Source organism: Bidens hawaiensis, unplaced genomic scaffold, assembly GCF_021521415.1.
Source record: "Bidens hawaiensis isolate Kalapana, Puna unplaced genomic scaffold, B.hawaiensis_p1.1 tig00001575_1, whole genome shotgun sequence".
NCBI classification, from domain to species: Eukaryota; Viridiplantae; Streptophyta; class Magnoliopsida; order Asterales; family Asteraceae; genus Bidens; species Bidens hawaiensis.
This window is the reverse complement of record NW_027491088.1, coordinates 2,031,790-2,046,353: the sequence shown is the minus strand read 5'-3', so window position 1 is coordinate 2,046,353 and position 14,564 is coordinate 2,031,790. Positions and strand designations below refer to the sequence as shown.

General features: G+C 33.0%; 1 protein-coding gene and 1 pseudogene across 2 annotated transcripts; one reads left to right on the top strand and one right to left on the bottom strand.

The window, feature by feature from the left end:
* Positions 1-1,622: 1,622 nt before the first annotated feature.
* LOC143585655 (protein IQ-DOMAIN 10-like) lies at positions 1,623-4,510 on the top strand. The gene is made up of 4 exons (XM_077067404.1): positions 1,623-1,743; positions 2,442-2,669; positions 3,002-3,115; positions 3,719-4,510. The coding sequence occupies exons 1-4, from the start codon at positions 1,669-1,671 to the stop codon at positions 3,968-3,970; spliced, it is 669 nt and encodes a 222-aa protein (XP_076923519.1). The 5' UTR covers positions 1,623-1,668; the 3' UTR covers positions 3,971-4,510.
* Positions 4,511-6,517: 2,007 nt separating this feature from the next.
* LOC143587652 (transcription factor TCP4 pseudogene) lies at positions 6,518-8,530 on the bottom strand (annotated as a pseudogene). The gene is made up of 2 exons (XR_013144934.1): positions 6,878-8,530; positions 6,518-6,794 (listed from the first exon to the last, which is right to left on the bottom strand). The product of XR_013144934.1 is annotated as a transcription factor TCP4 pseudogene (transcript).
* Positions 8,531-14,564: the final 6,034 nt, after the last annotated feature.

Here is a 14,564-nt window from a genome sequence, read left to right as displayed (position 1 = left end):
TTTTCAATTTGATTTCACATTTAATTGGTTCTCATCTAAAATATCATATACTATTTAGTACTTTTAAAAAGTTTAAACAACAATTTTGTTTTATACTTTTGTCTACATTTTGATATAATTGATAACCGAGTAGTATTCAAAATAACATTCTTTTTCTCTCGAAATAACAAAAATACGTTAACTTGTTTTTCAATAAAACTTATATTGTAACGTAATGAAAATAAATATAAAACAAAACCGTGTATTTAAAATTTAAATATTACTAAATATTATATATGTGTTATTTATAAAAACAAACAAACTAAACTAAGCTAAAGCACACATATTCTAGAACTCTAGAAGTATTGTGTGTAAGCTAAAACCAAAATAACGTTTACAAATGCGTGTGATTAGAACTTTCAACTAATTAACAAACATTTATAGAATGAAAATATAACACCTAACGTTCACAAACTAAACCCGTGAACCATCAAACTTCATTGTAAATTACTTGTTTGAAAGATAAAATAAGTGGACCATAAGTTTTATCTACATCATCAAAGTTCATAAAAACTCATTTTACTATATTCTACATCTTTTATTTAAAATCATTACGTGTTCAATTATTTATCTTAAATACTTTTAAAGCAAAACCGTGATGAATGTTTGAAATAGAAGAATTAAACTTAATCAATAAAAAAATGAAAACCAGTATATATTATTATTTTGCACGAAACAGATAAAAAGGAGAGAATAAAAAAAATAACTGTATTCTGCATATGTAAACATCAATTCATATCAAAACTAATGCATCAACGTCCCGTAGCTCAGTTGGTTAGAGCGTTGGTCTTATGAGCCGAAGGTCTCGGGTTCGAGCCCTGCCGTGACCAAAGTTTCTTATGCTTGTATTTTTCAATACAAACCGAATCGTTAAGGTTTCATTTTCTGTGTAATATAATATGGTTTGTAGATGGGATTCTCCCAACCAATTTCTGGTTTTAGTGTCAGTGTCCGATAATGCCTCAACACCTAAAAATGACCTTCCTTTTTCTTTCAAATCTTGCTTATAACTTCATTGCTGCATCTTCAATTTCCAGCTTCTTGTTACACAACTGCAGTTGCAGGTGCGTCAAATTGTTTTCTTAATCTTGTTTTTTGGTTGGTATTTTTCGTGTACTGATATTGAGTTTAATATTGTTCATTATGCAATGGATTGCATTATTAAGTCAAGCTTTGACTTTTGATGGTCAGCAGGTTGTTTTAGAATCAAATCCAGCTTATTGGTGCATTGACTATATAGAAAGTGCAAGCAAATAGTTTCTTGTTAAAGTCAAAAGTTTGACCTTTGGGTTGTTAATAAATAAGCAACTACTTTCTTGTTTCTACATAGAGTCAAATTTGACTTTTGGGTGTCAAATAGGTTGATGTGGGTAAACTCTTTAAAGAAACCGATTACTAAGTTCGACTATAAATGTATACTTTTGAGTATATGATTACAGTTTAAGCATATTGTTAGATCTAAAAACATATCAAGATCACACATATGAACTCCACATTGGACACTTTAACTACAATGCATCAAAACGAACCTACAAGGCTGCAACTTTTAGCTATAAATGTTTTCCATCAAGTTCCTTATAAAAAATGATCTTTTTGTGCTAGTTTTCGACTCCGTTTCATCAACTACAAATGGGCTGGTGGGCTTGGCTCAAGAGGATAGTTGGCAACAAGAGAAAGAAGGGTAACAAACCCAAAAAACTGGAGGTAACATAACACCACATATATGTGGCTTATTCTGACACATCATCATCTGATCTTTGATATTTAGGTTGGGAGAGTGGGTAGGGGACCTGTTTTATGAAACTGTTTCTGTATAGTTACTTATGCAACCTTCATTATGATTCTTTAATACATTGTGTGTTGTCTTCTTTATTGTGTTCCCTGAGTTAAAAAGGACAAGATATATGTTTTTGACTATTGAAAAGTCAAATTCACTGCTTTTCAAATTATTATCACAAATTTTCTGTTTGTACTGTCTGTTATCATATATGTCATCAAAACCAGTACCATGTGTACAAACTTTCAAACTGAAAGCAGTTAGTTATCCCTTATAAGTCAAACCACCATTCTTGGTAAACATTTGAAAGTAGTAACACAACACCAGTGTTCCAAGAATCTAAATGACCCAAATAACTTTTGATCCAAATCTTGTTGTGTTATTCAAATCCGGGTTGACCCGTTGACACGTTTTTTTTTTGTTTTTTTGTTCTATAAACACTATTATCAATACAACGATCCATTTTCTTTTCGGTTAAATAATTTAGGAGTTGTAACTTGTAACACTTAATATTCATTTGGATGGCATATAAGACACTAGAGCGCCAAGAAGCTAAATGAGCGAAAAACGTTTATATAAAAAGGAGAAATCTTGATGATATATTTTTGTATATAATCAAATTTAGGCGAAAAAGTCGAGAAATTCTCTGCAAGTGGCTTCAAAATCTAAGGCATTAATAGAGGCTAATGCTTTTAATAATCAAGCTTCAAGTGCACTTGATAGAATTCATTTTTGGAGCAAAATACAGCTGGAAGTAAGAACGCGTCGTCTCTGTATGGTCAAAGAAAGCCGGTTAAAGCAAAAGAGTCTTCAAAATAAGTTGAAAACTGAGTCCAAGATTCACGAACTAGAGGTATACTAAATACTAATACTACCAGCTTGAGTTCTGGAATTAATTGTTGAGATCTTGACAAGTCAAGGAATCTTGCGAAATTAAGGAGATTTTCTAATAAAATTTATTAGCATTCATTTCAAACATTGTTGGATATATCCATTGCAACTACCCTTATTGTAAGGTAAACTTCCATGCTTCCTGTGGTCCGGTAAATGCATTTGGTGCACACCTTCCCTATGACCTAATGGTAGCCCGTTTGACTTTTAAATGTCGTAAAATGGTCCCTTATGCTCGGGTTATCATACATTTATGTCGAGCCCTGAAATATATATTATGATGACTTTCAATAGGCTGAATGGTGTGGTGGAACCGAGTCAATGGAGGTTATAGTGTCCAGGATACAGCAGAGAGAGGAAGCCACCAATAAACGTGAACGGGCCATGGCGTACGCTTTCTCACACCAGGTATGTGTTTTTTTATTGGGTTAGTTAACGGGTCAAAACATGTCTTGGTTAAAACTGGTCATTTTTTGATTTGTGATGTATAATTAAAAGCAGGGGCGTGACTTTCAACTTGTTTGATATGTCCGCCTTCTAACTATATATTATAATATTAATCGGGCCAATATGTAAAGTCACTCAACTTTCAACTTTTATTAGGTGTCACAATCTTGTAAAACTTTTTATAAATGTTTTATTTTTATAATATTAAGTGAGGCAAATAATACATATATGAATCTTGGTTACTATTTAGTAATTATCCTTTTTCTATGTGACTTAAATTGAAGAATTATAAAACTTGGTTATTATTTACTGAATATTTTTTCTGTTAACACTTAACACGTACTTCAAGTTAAAATGAAAAACATAATCACTTAATAAAAACTAGTATTAAATATTAATAAATGTTCCATGACTCGCTTAATTTAAATAATAATAATAATAATAATAAACTATACATTTATAAAGAATGTCACGATATTGTAGCACCTAATGAAAATTGAGTAACTTTATAACAACAAAATATTGAGAACGACACATATTGATATGTCGATTTTTGGTGTCAAGTGGAGGGCGAGTTCTAACCGATATTTCGGTCAAGCATATTATGATATAAGCAAAGAAAGTTGGGGTTGGAGTTGGATGGAGAGATGGATCGCGGTCTGCCCGTGGGAGACCCGAGTCATTGCCCGGCCCATCGCCTCAACCCGGGCAGCACAACCGGGTAGAAAGATAAAGCATGCAAAAACAAAGATGGTTGTTGCTGTGAAACAACAGAAAGTTACTGAAAAAAAAAGGTACAACCAAAGCAGGCCATAGTACTTCTTAAGCTCATGTTACTCATACATGATACATTTACCAAAGCTTAGAAATCAAGTTTTTCATCATGAAAGATGACATCCTGTTCATTGTACAAGTTCTACTGCACATAGCACAAGTTCCTGATTGCATATTAGTTGGTTCATTTTTTAAATATTTTACCATTGGGAATGGGATTGTGACAAACATACATTATATTAAGTTTGTAAGGTGTTACATGACATATCCTTTTCACCTGAACATCATGGGGTATGATTGTTAATATATTATAATGTTTTATTTCATAAAGTTGATTAAAAAATAGTTGCAACACTTTGCTTGGATTTTCTTTTCTGATAGTAGCCAATTGAATTATTTTTATACTAATATTAATTTTTTAACCATTTTTGTAGTAAAATAGCTTTCTCGCCATGATTAGTGTTGTCTTTACTTAATTAAAAAATATTAATCATGATACTGTTACACGTAATGGTCTTTAGTATTCTAAAAGGTCAGTTGTTCTTTTTGGACAACATCCCTCTGACCCAACCAAACAATTTATAATTTTAAAAAATGATTAGCCAAGTATTAAAAAAGAATATCCATCACATTCATGAGTTGGATGTGGCTTATATTATATTTGAATAATTTGGATATGATTCAAAAAAGGGTGTAGAAAAATATTTCCGTATAATAATTTAACTTTAAAATGTTTTTTTAAAATTGCTATTTGTATATTTATATTGATTTATTATTCATGCACAACAATAAAATTATGACAATATTAGCAATTACTACATTTTACATCAATGGTTATACTTATAAATGGGCTATGTCAAAGATTTTTCTTAGCAAGCCATTAATTCTTCACTCATTAATAATCACCATTTTTCATATCTAAATAATACTATTTAGTTTTCATTTCATATTAATATATATGCTGAGTTATGTTTTAATAGACTAAATACTATTTTTTTTGGGTCTTAAATGGACACTTTTAATATCATAGAAACATACAAACGATTTACAATGAAAAGGCAGGTAAGCGGGCAACAAGCTGCGCCGCAACCCCATTTTGGATAGCAAACTCAATCCTACTAAAAATAAAGTTTCGATTCTTATGGGCCGATACGTTACTATGCATAACTTTCTGAACCCTATTCAAAAGGTCCATCTCCATTTTTAATATGATGTAATTATAAAAAAACTATATCTGCATAAACTATTGATAAATTGTGATATAAATATGATAAACTAAATAATATAAATATAATTATGAATATTATTAGTTCTATATTAATTTATTAGATGTCCATATCACTAAGTTGTGACAATCATTGCAATTAGTGCATTTTACATCAAATTATGGAACAAGATTCAACCTCAAGCATAGAGCCTTATTTACCCAAGATCCAAAAAAACCACTTTTTATACATTAAAGAATTTTCTCAAGTGGATAGCTCCTAAGACTATCAACAATAATACTTAAAAGCAACCAAATTTTTGTGGTTGATCATCTTGCTTAAACTTTTTTTTGGTTTAGTTTATTTGTAAATGGAAAATACTAGACAATTAATAGCCTTTTGTTCTATGAGTTGTCTTCATCAACCTACAAGCAAAAGTCACCATCTCCATATGAGACAATATTTGTGTGTTCTAAAAATTGATTTTAGTTTTAAAATTGACAGAGATTTGCAGGGTAGGGGACCATAAGCCAGAATAAGTACCAAAATTTTTATTTATTGAGCAAGGGAGTTCCCTCCATAACTAAAGCCTTGCAAATTCCATTGTTGAATTTGGTTGGGTAGTTGGTTGTACCATTAAGTACCACTCATAATGCATGTACATATCCTTACTCTTCTACCTTAATCATTAAACAAATTCTTGAAGTTTAGACTAAAATTCAAGAAATGACAATCTAGAGACACTTGACTGAAAAAAGCCACATAAGGGTATTTAGCTTTATCAAAAAAAGAATTGGATTCTAACCTTTTTTCTAGCAACATGGGATTTTGGCAAAAAGCACAATCAAATTCTAAAAACAAACATCAACTAGAAGAACCTTTTCAAGATTTCAACTTGCCAAAATATAAAACAAAGCTTTAACATAAAAATTAATGGCACATGGTACTTTCAAGATCAAAAAACACATATATATTTCAATATGAAATGTAAATCACCACCCAAAAATTGTTTGAAAACGACGTATCAACGATGTGGCTCCCAGAAATACGAGCATCCAGCCAACGCCAACGATGGAGATGTTAGAAAACGAAACCACCCATCATGTTCCATTAGGGCACACTAATGAAAAGCAAGATTGCAAGATTTGGGAAAAAAGAGACAACTTTTAAACCCCACATCACCACCAAATAAAAAACTTCTAAACAAAGGGAAACATGATGAAACATCCCATTTGCCCCTCTCATGGCTTCAATTTGGAAACCAAAATCGAAATTGAAACAAATAATGTGTCGGTTTGGCCTATATTCGATCCTATATCCGATCCTATATCCGATTCGATTCAACTAATTCTATATCATCATCAAATATTCTTTTCTTACCAGGTTAAGTAAAGAAAATGGAACTTAGCACAAACATGTTACTTCACTTGTTTTAGCAAGCAGAGTATTTTAATTCTCAAACAAAGGCAATTAACTTAGTCTCACATACATGGCCTAAAAACATGAAATCCAGATAATTTAAAACATTGGTTTAGAGCTTAACAAAGAGCTCAAATTAAACATGAAAACTAAATCTTGAAAACCTGAATGAACTCAGCTTTTCCACCATTGAATTATCCCCTCTTCACTTTATAAAAGTTACCAAATTGCTTCAAATTTTCCTGAAAATTAAAGTACAACAATTAGATTAATATGAACATGAACAAAATATGCAAAACATGAATAACTTTGGAACAACTTTGACCTGTTTGAGGTGGTATCCCACTGACTCAATGGTGAGAATCGGAGGAGGCAGACGACGGCCTATCGGATATGCCATCATGTTCCTCCTCTTGACCTTGAATTCGCGCAGGAACCCGAAACCCGGAGAACCCGCCCAGCCCGGAGGCGAACACGGGCATGGAAGACGGGTGATGGAACGCTAGGGTCGGGTGTTGATCGATGGCAACGCCTGTGAACGGTGGCGGCGGGTCGATCCAAGCACGAAACGAAGGCGCGGTACTGGACTGAAGGGGTCCCCTCTGAGAATTGTTGTTAAACAATTGATTGTTGGTTTGTGTTTGATTTTGAGCAAACAACGGTTGTAGAAACTGCGTCGTCGGCTGCGAACTGAACACGAATCCAGTTGACGACACCGCGTCTCCACCCCATGTCACCATTCTTTGAAACCCACCAGACGGGTTATCGGGCCAACCCGACCCGTCAAAATACATATTATTATTACTATGATTATTATCAGCTTGCTGGTGTTGTTGATGGTTTTGAAGAATTGGATCTTGAAACGATTGAAGTGAAAGCCGTAAATCTTGACTCCGATTACTATTACTATTACAATTACTACCTCTAGAAAGCAAATCCGAGGGTGGAAAACTTTGATGAAACTGCATACCGGAAGAACTATTGTTATTATTATTATTATTCGCCGGATTTGAAGAAGCACCCATCGGAAAAAACGACTTAATAGTATCAGCAATCGAGTCTGAATCAAGTGAAGGAGGCAAAAAGCTTGAATTCTGAGACCGACCCATTTGATTATCAACAATATTATCATCCGGGTGTTGCTCAAATTGACCCAATTGTTCCGGGTTCTGCTCAAAATTCACAATTGAAGAATTAGGGTTTGCGTTTCTTGGAACCGGAGTTGCAGTGGGTTTCCACGCCGGAAGCTCAGCAAGTTCATCAATGGCGGATTTAGCTTTCTTAATAAGCCAGTCCACAGCTTTACTTGGGCGGTCATACCCAAGCCGGTCTTGCACATCGTAAAACTGTATCGCAGTATGCGCAGACAACCGTACACGCCGGTCCCTTGGACCTTTCGCCGTACAGACTTTACTGTGTCTGTCTTTCCGGCCGGTGGACCGTACAATGTGACCACCTTGAACCTCGACAATCTCGCCGCCGGTGTTCCTTAATCTTGACGACCCAGTTGGTTGCTGGTTCTGTTGTAGCTGTTGATTATGAAACTGATAACTTTCACCCATTTTTTCCGGTGATATTCGAATGAAGATGAATAAGATCGTTTGTTATTATTATTCTGCGGCGGAGGTGGGTGAGGTGGTGCCGTACTACTAGCACCAGCACCAGCAGCAGCTACTCCGGCGTGGGGTTGTTGAAGCTGGTCATGATGTTGATGGAGTCCATGAAAACCACCAGCAGCAGCTAATTGTTGTTGTTTGGTTGAATCCAAGAGTTGTTTGTAGAGATGAAGATGATGATCTCTCTGGGGATCCAGAATCAGACCCTTGTGATTCTCTTCTTCTTCCAGCTTAATTTCTCTTTAACAAAATAACATTACAATTACAAAGTTGTTTTAAGTTTTTGTTTTTATTCAAGTAACAACCTTTATATTTCAAACTATAATAATATATATAATCAAATCCCATCTCAAAAACTATAAAAAAAAGTTAAAGTGAAAAAATATATATTTATATATAAAGAAAAAAGAATAAACAAACCCTAGAAATTAAAATTGTTTGGAAATAGAGAGAAAAGAGTCAACTAAGGCTAACCCATCTCTCTTGTTGTGATATATAAAAGTGTGGAATTGAATGGAATGGAAGAAAGAAGGTTTGTAGAGGGAGTACGTGTGTACCAAATAATAATATCAAGAAAGGAGGAAAGAAAGAGATGTGGAAGAAGGGAGGAGGTGATTTTATGTAGAGAGGGAGGGAGGGAGGAAGGAATGAAGGAAATTAGAAGAAAATAAAGAGGAATATTTACTTTTGTGGGGTCTACAATGGGGTGGTTTTTAGTGTTTGGAGGTTTTTAAGGGGTCATAACTAATTATTTCATTTTTACTAAATGTACTCCCCTTAACTTATTATATAAATTATAATTAGCTCTTAACATTATTTATATACATATTAGTTCCTACAACATTTTATTCATTTGATAACCTCCACTACATATATCAAATTAAAAACTATCAAGTATTACTACTATTAATTTATTTTTTTAATATTAACATTTTTAATATTAATAGTATAAATATTTATAATGTCTTTTTTTAATTTTAATAGTATATATATTTATAATATTCTTATTTTACCACTTTATCTTTTATAAAATAAACAAAAAACCCAAAACACTAAACCCGAAACGCTAAACCCGAAACCCTAAACCCGAAACCGAAACTCTAAAACCGAAACCCGAAACCGAACACTAAACCCTAAACCCAAACCCTAAACCCTAAACCCGAACCCTAAACCCTAAAACCGAAACCCAAAACCCTAAACTCGAAATCATAAAAAGAAAACGCCACTTGTAAAAAAAATAATATTAAATCCTTACTTTTGTGCTAATTTGGTAATTATATGATTTCAAGGGTTAATATGAAAGCTGGTTTTTCTAAGGGGGGTATGACAAGCAACCAAGGGTAAATTAGTTATCAGAGAAAATGACTAGAATAACTATTTTGACCACCTTAATTCTAAATTTAACCGTTAGTTTCAAGAAATTCTCAAATATAGATGTTATCACCACACCCATGATAAAGCTAAGGAGGATCATAAAAGTGTGAGCAAATAAAAAAATAACATAATAGTTAACTTTTCTTAAATTTTTTTATTTTTTGATCATAGATAACTTTTTCATACTATGTTATTTAAGAAAATAAAAAGTGCACCTTATATTATTCATATCAAAGAGTATGTTGGACTTCATCGAGTTGAAGAGAGAAAAGCAAATGAACTCGAATGCGAGATCGTGAAGACATCAAGAAGTGAAACAAGAAATTAAAGGCAAACAGCCAAATATGAGATGTAATAATATTATGAAATTGTTTGGTGGGTTAATTATTATTTTTTAATTAAATTGTGGGAAATTAATGTTGTGTTTATTCTTATAGATAAGCATGAGTTTTAAAATAGCTTTTTTTAAATATGTGTATAAAAATAATTAATGGCAATGATTAACTAATAATATTTTAATTACTCACATTCATATGATCATAACGTACTTTTGTAATAACGAGTTTTATGGAACGAGATTAGTTAATCAAACAATGACACTAAGTCATTGTCATGTATCTCTAACTAACTCACAAATCATGTTTAGTGTAGAATTATTCTCATTGATTTGCTAACGGTTTCCACCACCTTGAGCCTCACTAGCGTCCCAAGGGATTGAACATGGGTTTGTCCCATCAACCTTTAGTTTAGGCGTTTATGACTCCATGTGTGACGCTCATAACACTCAGTATAAATGTAGTGGATGAAACCATTCTCATGTATGTGACGTCTACATAATATCACCCTTTTTTTTATATTCACGTATACTCTCAAGCATGTTTGTGGCAACTAATTTATTGTTCAAATTGGAATAATTGGTCGTTTATTCAAACCCTAAAGTTAAAAAAAGAAAATCCTATAAATCCAAAAGAATTTTATCAATATCCCTTTTTGTTTATTACCACTAAAGCATAACACACGGTTCTGGTTGATACGGCGGCCATAAAATCTTTAGGAGTTATATTTTTTATATTATTTTGAAAAAATGATAGAAAAGTATATTGTAAGAAGCATCATGTCTAAAAGACTGAAAAAGGAGAATTAATGTTTTTCTTTTCCTCATATTTTTTTTGTAAACAACCTATGGTTTTGTTATAGTTTAAAGCAGTTTGGCAATAAAAAATATTACAATAACGATTAAATATCCTTTATGTTATAGTTGACTAGTTGGGTGCCCGCGCAACTTTACACTGAACGAATAGTCCATGTCGGCACATACGTCACATGATGACAGTGCGCACGTAGCCTGAAATTGAGCGCGTAACTCGTGCAAAGCCAGTTGCGTGTAATCGAAGATTGAACACGCGTAACTAGACGGGAATGCACGTTATCGACATTAAAACATGCTTAACCAGCACCGCACGTGTAACTCATGGCGATTAACGGTGAAGGGTGTTGGGTTGATCGTTTACCAAGATTGGGTTATGTGCGTTACGAGGTGCTGGACTTCATTGCCCCAGTACATGTAAACAACGGTATCTGTGTAACTTGTAACGAAAATAACAAGGAAAACCTGAAATATCCAGTAATTTGGAATAAATCATTTTTTAAACCAGCCCGTTTTAGCCCCAAACCCATTCCGATCCGACAACGTTCTGACATGGCCCCTTTCTACTCGAACCCGAACCAAATTAACCATTTTTTTGTATCGACTCATTCCAACCCTAATGTACTTTTACAAATGACCCAAGCTCGCCTGACTCGACCTATTATCTGGTTCTAAATGGTAAGCGCGTAAAATGCTAACTTTTTAAAACTAAAAAAACTATAGCAGTATCATAATCAAATTAAATAGAATAAAATGCTCGTTTTTATGATGTATTTTTTTAAAGAGTATTAACGTGTGAAAAAATTATGACCGTTAAAAAAGTCGTGAGGTAGTTAGTTTTGAATTAGGGGTCATATGTGTAACTATTGTTAAACTTTACAAAAAGGTAGTGAAGTTGAGGAACTAAAGTTTTAAATATATTTTGAAAGAATGAAAGTTACGTAACATATTTGTGTGTAAAGACCTTACTACCCCTAATTTCTAAATTTTTGATGCATTATATGTTGTATATAAAGCAATGGGTTTTGTACCTTTTAAAATTTAAGAGGTCCCTAACTCATGCTTTATATATAGTGTAGATAAATGCATTTTAACATTATATCTATAAACATAATAGTTTGATATAATAATAATAATAATAATAATAATAATAATAATATACAATCCATTTATCAACCATAAATATAATAGTTTGATATAACAACAAAGTCGACTTCGAACACCAGCAGTCATATTATGTGCAAAAAAGCAACTTTTCGAAATTATAGTTATTGATATCTTATTTACGATCCACAATGCCCCAATAAAGACTTAGTGGGTTGGCGATGATAACTTTCTAGAACAGAATATTAAAGAACATAAAATGTGAAGAGTTAATTCACCAATTTGCTATCAAGAATATTAGGAGAGCTTTACAAATTTTCGGTTAGATATTAGTATATTCAGTATGTCATATATTCATTTTAATACCATGATTTTGCTAATTGTTATGTTTATTGTCATAACTTTTATCGGCATATAAAAATACGATTACACTATTCTTTATATTAAGGCTTAAGGGGCATATTTTTTCAGTCTTGGTTAGGGCATATGAATTCTTAAGGACGGCCCTGACTGTATTCATTCAATGGACGACTATTACTCGATTAGTGGATTATAACTATTGATATGTTATTGTTATTGTATTTATGGTATTGTTGGTCCTGTACCTATAGTTTAAATGCATTTATTAACCATTTATGTCAATTGACAAACAATGTTACCAAATTATTATGATATTTTAAGAGGTCATTTGGTAAAGCATGTTGTTTAGTGTTATATACTTATATATGCCCTTGGTCAGGATATCACGGTATTTAGGTATATTGATGTTGCTATTACTTTCTTTTCAAGAGGATTGAGTTTGTCCACATCTAAGAATAGTAGATAACTAACAAGACTATATATTATTGTTTGTTTGGTTTTGACAGCTTGGTAGTTAAAAAAATCGGTCGTTTAAGCTAAACCCGATTATTTAACTGTTATTGTTTATATAACTTTTTTATAATACACCATTTTATATGTATTGTAAGCTAAAATAAACTAATACAAACTCTTAATTAAAAAAAGTTAACTAATTTAACCGTTGTCTTTTCTCAACATCGTAGCTAGCGGACTATCAAAAATTTTTTGTTAAAATAGGTCAAACCAGACTATTAACATTCTTTACAGAGAAGACGATGAAAGAGAGGGCAAGATGTTACATGATTTTTGAAATAGAAATCAGCAGTGTTACTAAATGAGTTCATAATAAGGTGGCGTGATATGGTGATAGTAATGGTTGGGACGTATGGTGATGAACAACGTATTGAGAGGTAGAGATTAATCTTTTGTTATTTTCATTGTCGTTTGTCCTAACACACGTGGATAAAGGATGATAGATTGTTTTTTAGTACAATCAATCTTTTTAAATGTGATTTTTGTTTGAATATAATGGTATGGACAAGGAATGGAATGAATAGTTATCATTTCAATTACATAGATTGTTTACCATGTGAGATTAGAATAAACCATTATTTTGAGTTGTTTGGAAGTGGGGATAAGACGAAATACTGGACTACAAAAGTTGTGGTGGTGGTGGCGACCGTCGGTGGTGGTACCGATGGTATGGTGACGACTAGTGGTTGTGGCGGTGGCAGCCGAAGGTGATGGTGTCGGTCAGGGTAGTGGTCGATGGTGGTGTGGCTGGTGGGCTTGGTGTTGGGCAATGGTGGTATTGACGACGACGACATTGACCATAGGTGGTGGCCAGTTGAGGTGGTGACTATGGTTGTGGTGAAAGACGGAATGTAATGAAAAAAATCAAGGGGGAGTGGAGGAATGATTTAGGATGTTTAAAGGGAATGAGATTTCTTATGGAATAGGTGATTCAATTCCACTAAACAATGATACATCATTTTTTTTCATTCTCTCACAATGGTCACTTCAATTCCATGTGTTAATGCTGCATACCAAACACTACCGAAAAGTAAAATCAAAGTGAGTTTTTTTTTGAACGACCAACATATAAAGACCGACTGCTCTGGGCTAACCCAACGGCAAAAGACGATCACCATACTACGGCCGTAATTGTAGATAGCATTGGGTAGCTCAAGCTCTCCATTTCTTGTTATAAGGAAAACCAACATCTTGAAAGCCTGCTACGAATAGAAATAAATTCGAACTTGAAATCTTGTAGCTTTCATTCTAAATCATTACTTTCCTCTAATGATAGTTGAGCTAAAATTTATTAATCAGGAAAAGTATTAAAACTTTGACTTTATTGCATATATTTTGTATGAATCAACTCCTTATGATTTTGTGTTCAATTCTCTCTCATTTTAGTTAGTGGTTCCATAAAAGTAACAATTAATAGCATTAAAAATCTTTTTTATTGCTAGGTAACGTTTTATATCAATAAACTTTCTTACAAGTTTTCATAACAAGCTTAATTCAATTAACATTTTCGGTCTAATCCAATTAACGTTTTCGATTAGAAGGCGAAAATAAGAAGAATTGTTACATCGGATGCATTGTATAAAAAGAAAGGTTGTAAAGGAAATAAGTTGGTGTTTCTGTAGATCAGTTCTTCATGTAAGTAATAAATAACATGAATAAAAAATAAATCTATGAACCTGTTAGAGCATGGAGAGTAGTAATCGCAATAGAGAAGGATGTAGATGACATGTTTGTCAGCTTGATCGAGTTCCCTTTTAGAAGGTATAGTTAAGGATGGTGTTAGGGTTCTTGATAGGAACCCGGTTTATGACAGAGGAGACACACAATATTGTTATGTGTGTGTGATTAGGTTATGATGTTAATATTTATCTCTCTTTATATACATTCAAGGGGGAACC

What these genes read in the sequence shown, in the direction of transcription:
- LOC143585655 (XM_077067404.1), top strand. Translation starts at nt 1,669, where the DNA reads ATGGGCTGGTGGGCTTGGCTCAAGAGGATAGTTGGCAACAAGAGAAAG. An exon ending in ACAAACCCAAAAAACTGGAG is followed by an intron (nt 1,744 to 2,441) that starts GTAACATAACAC and finishes AATCAAATTTAG; the next exon opens with GCGAAAAAGTCGAGAAATTC. An exon ending in CCAAGATTCACGAACTAGAG is followed by an intron (nt 2,670 to 3,001) that starts GTATACTAAATA and finishes GACTTTCAATAG; the next exon opens with GCTGAATGGTGTGGTGGAAC.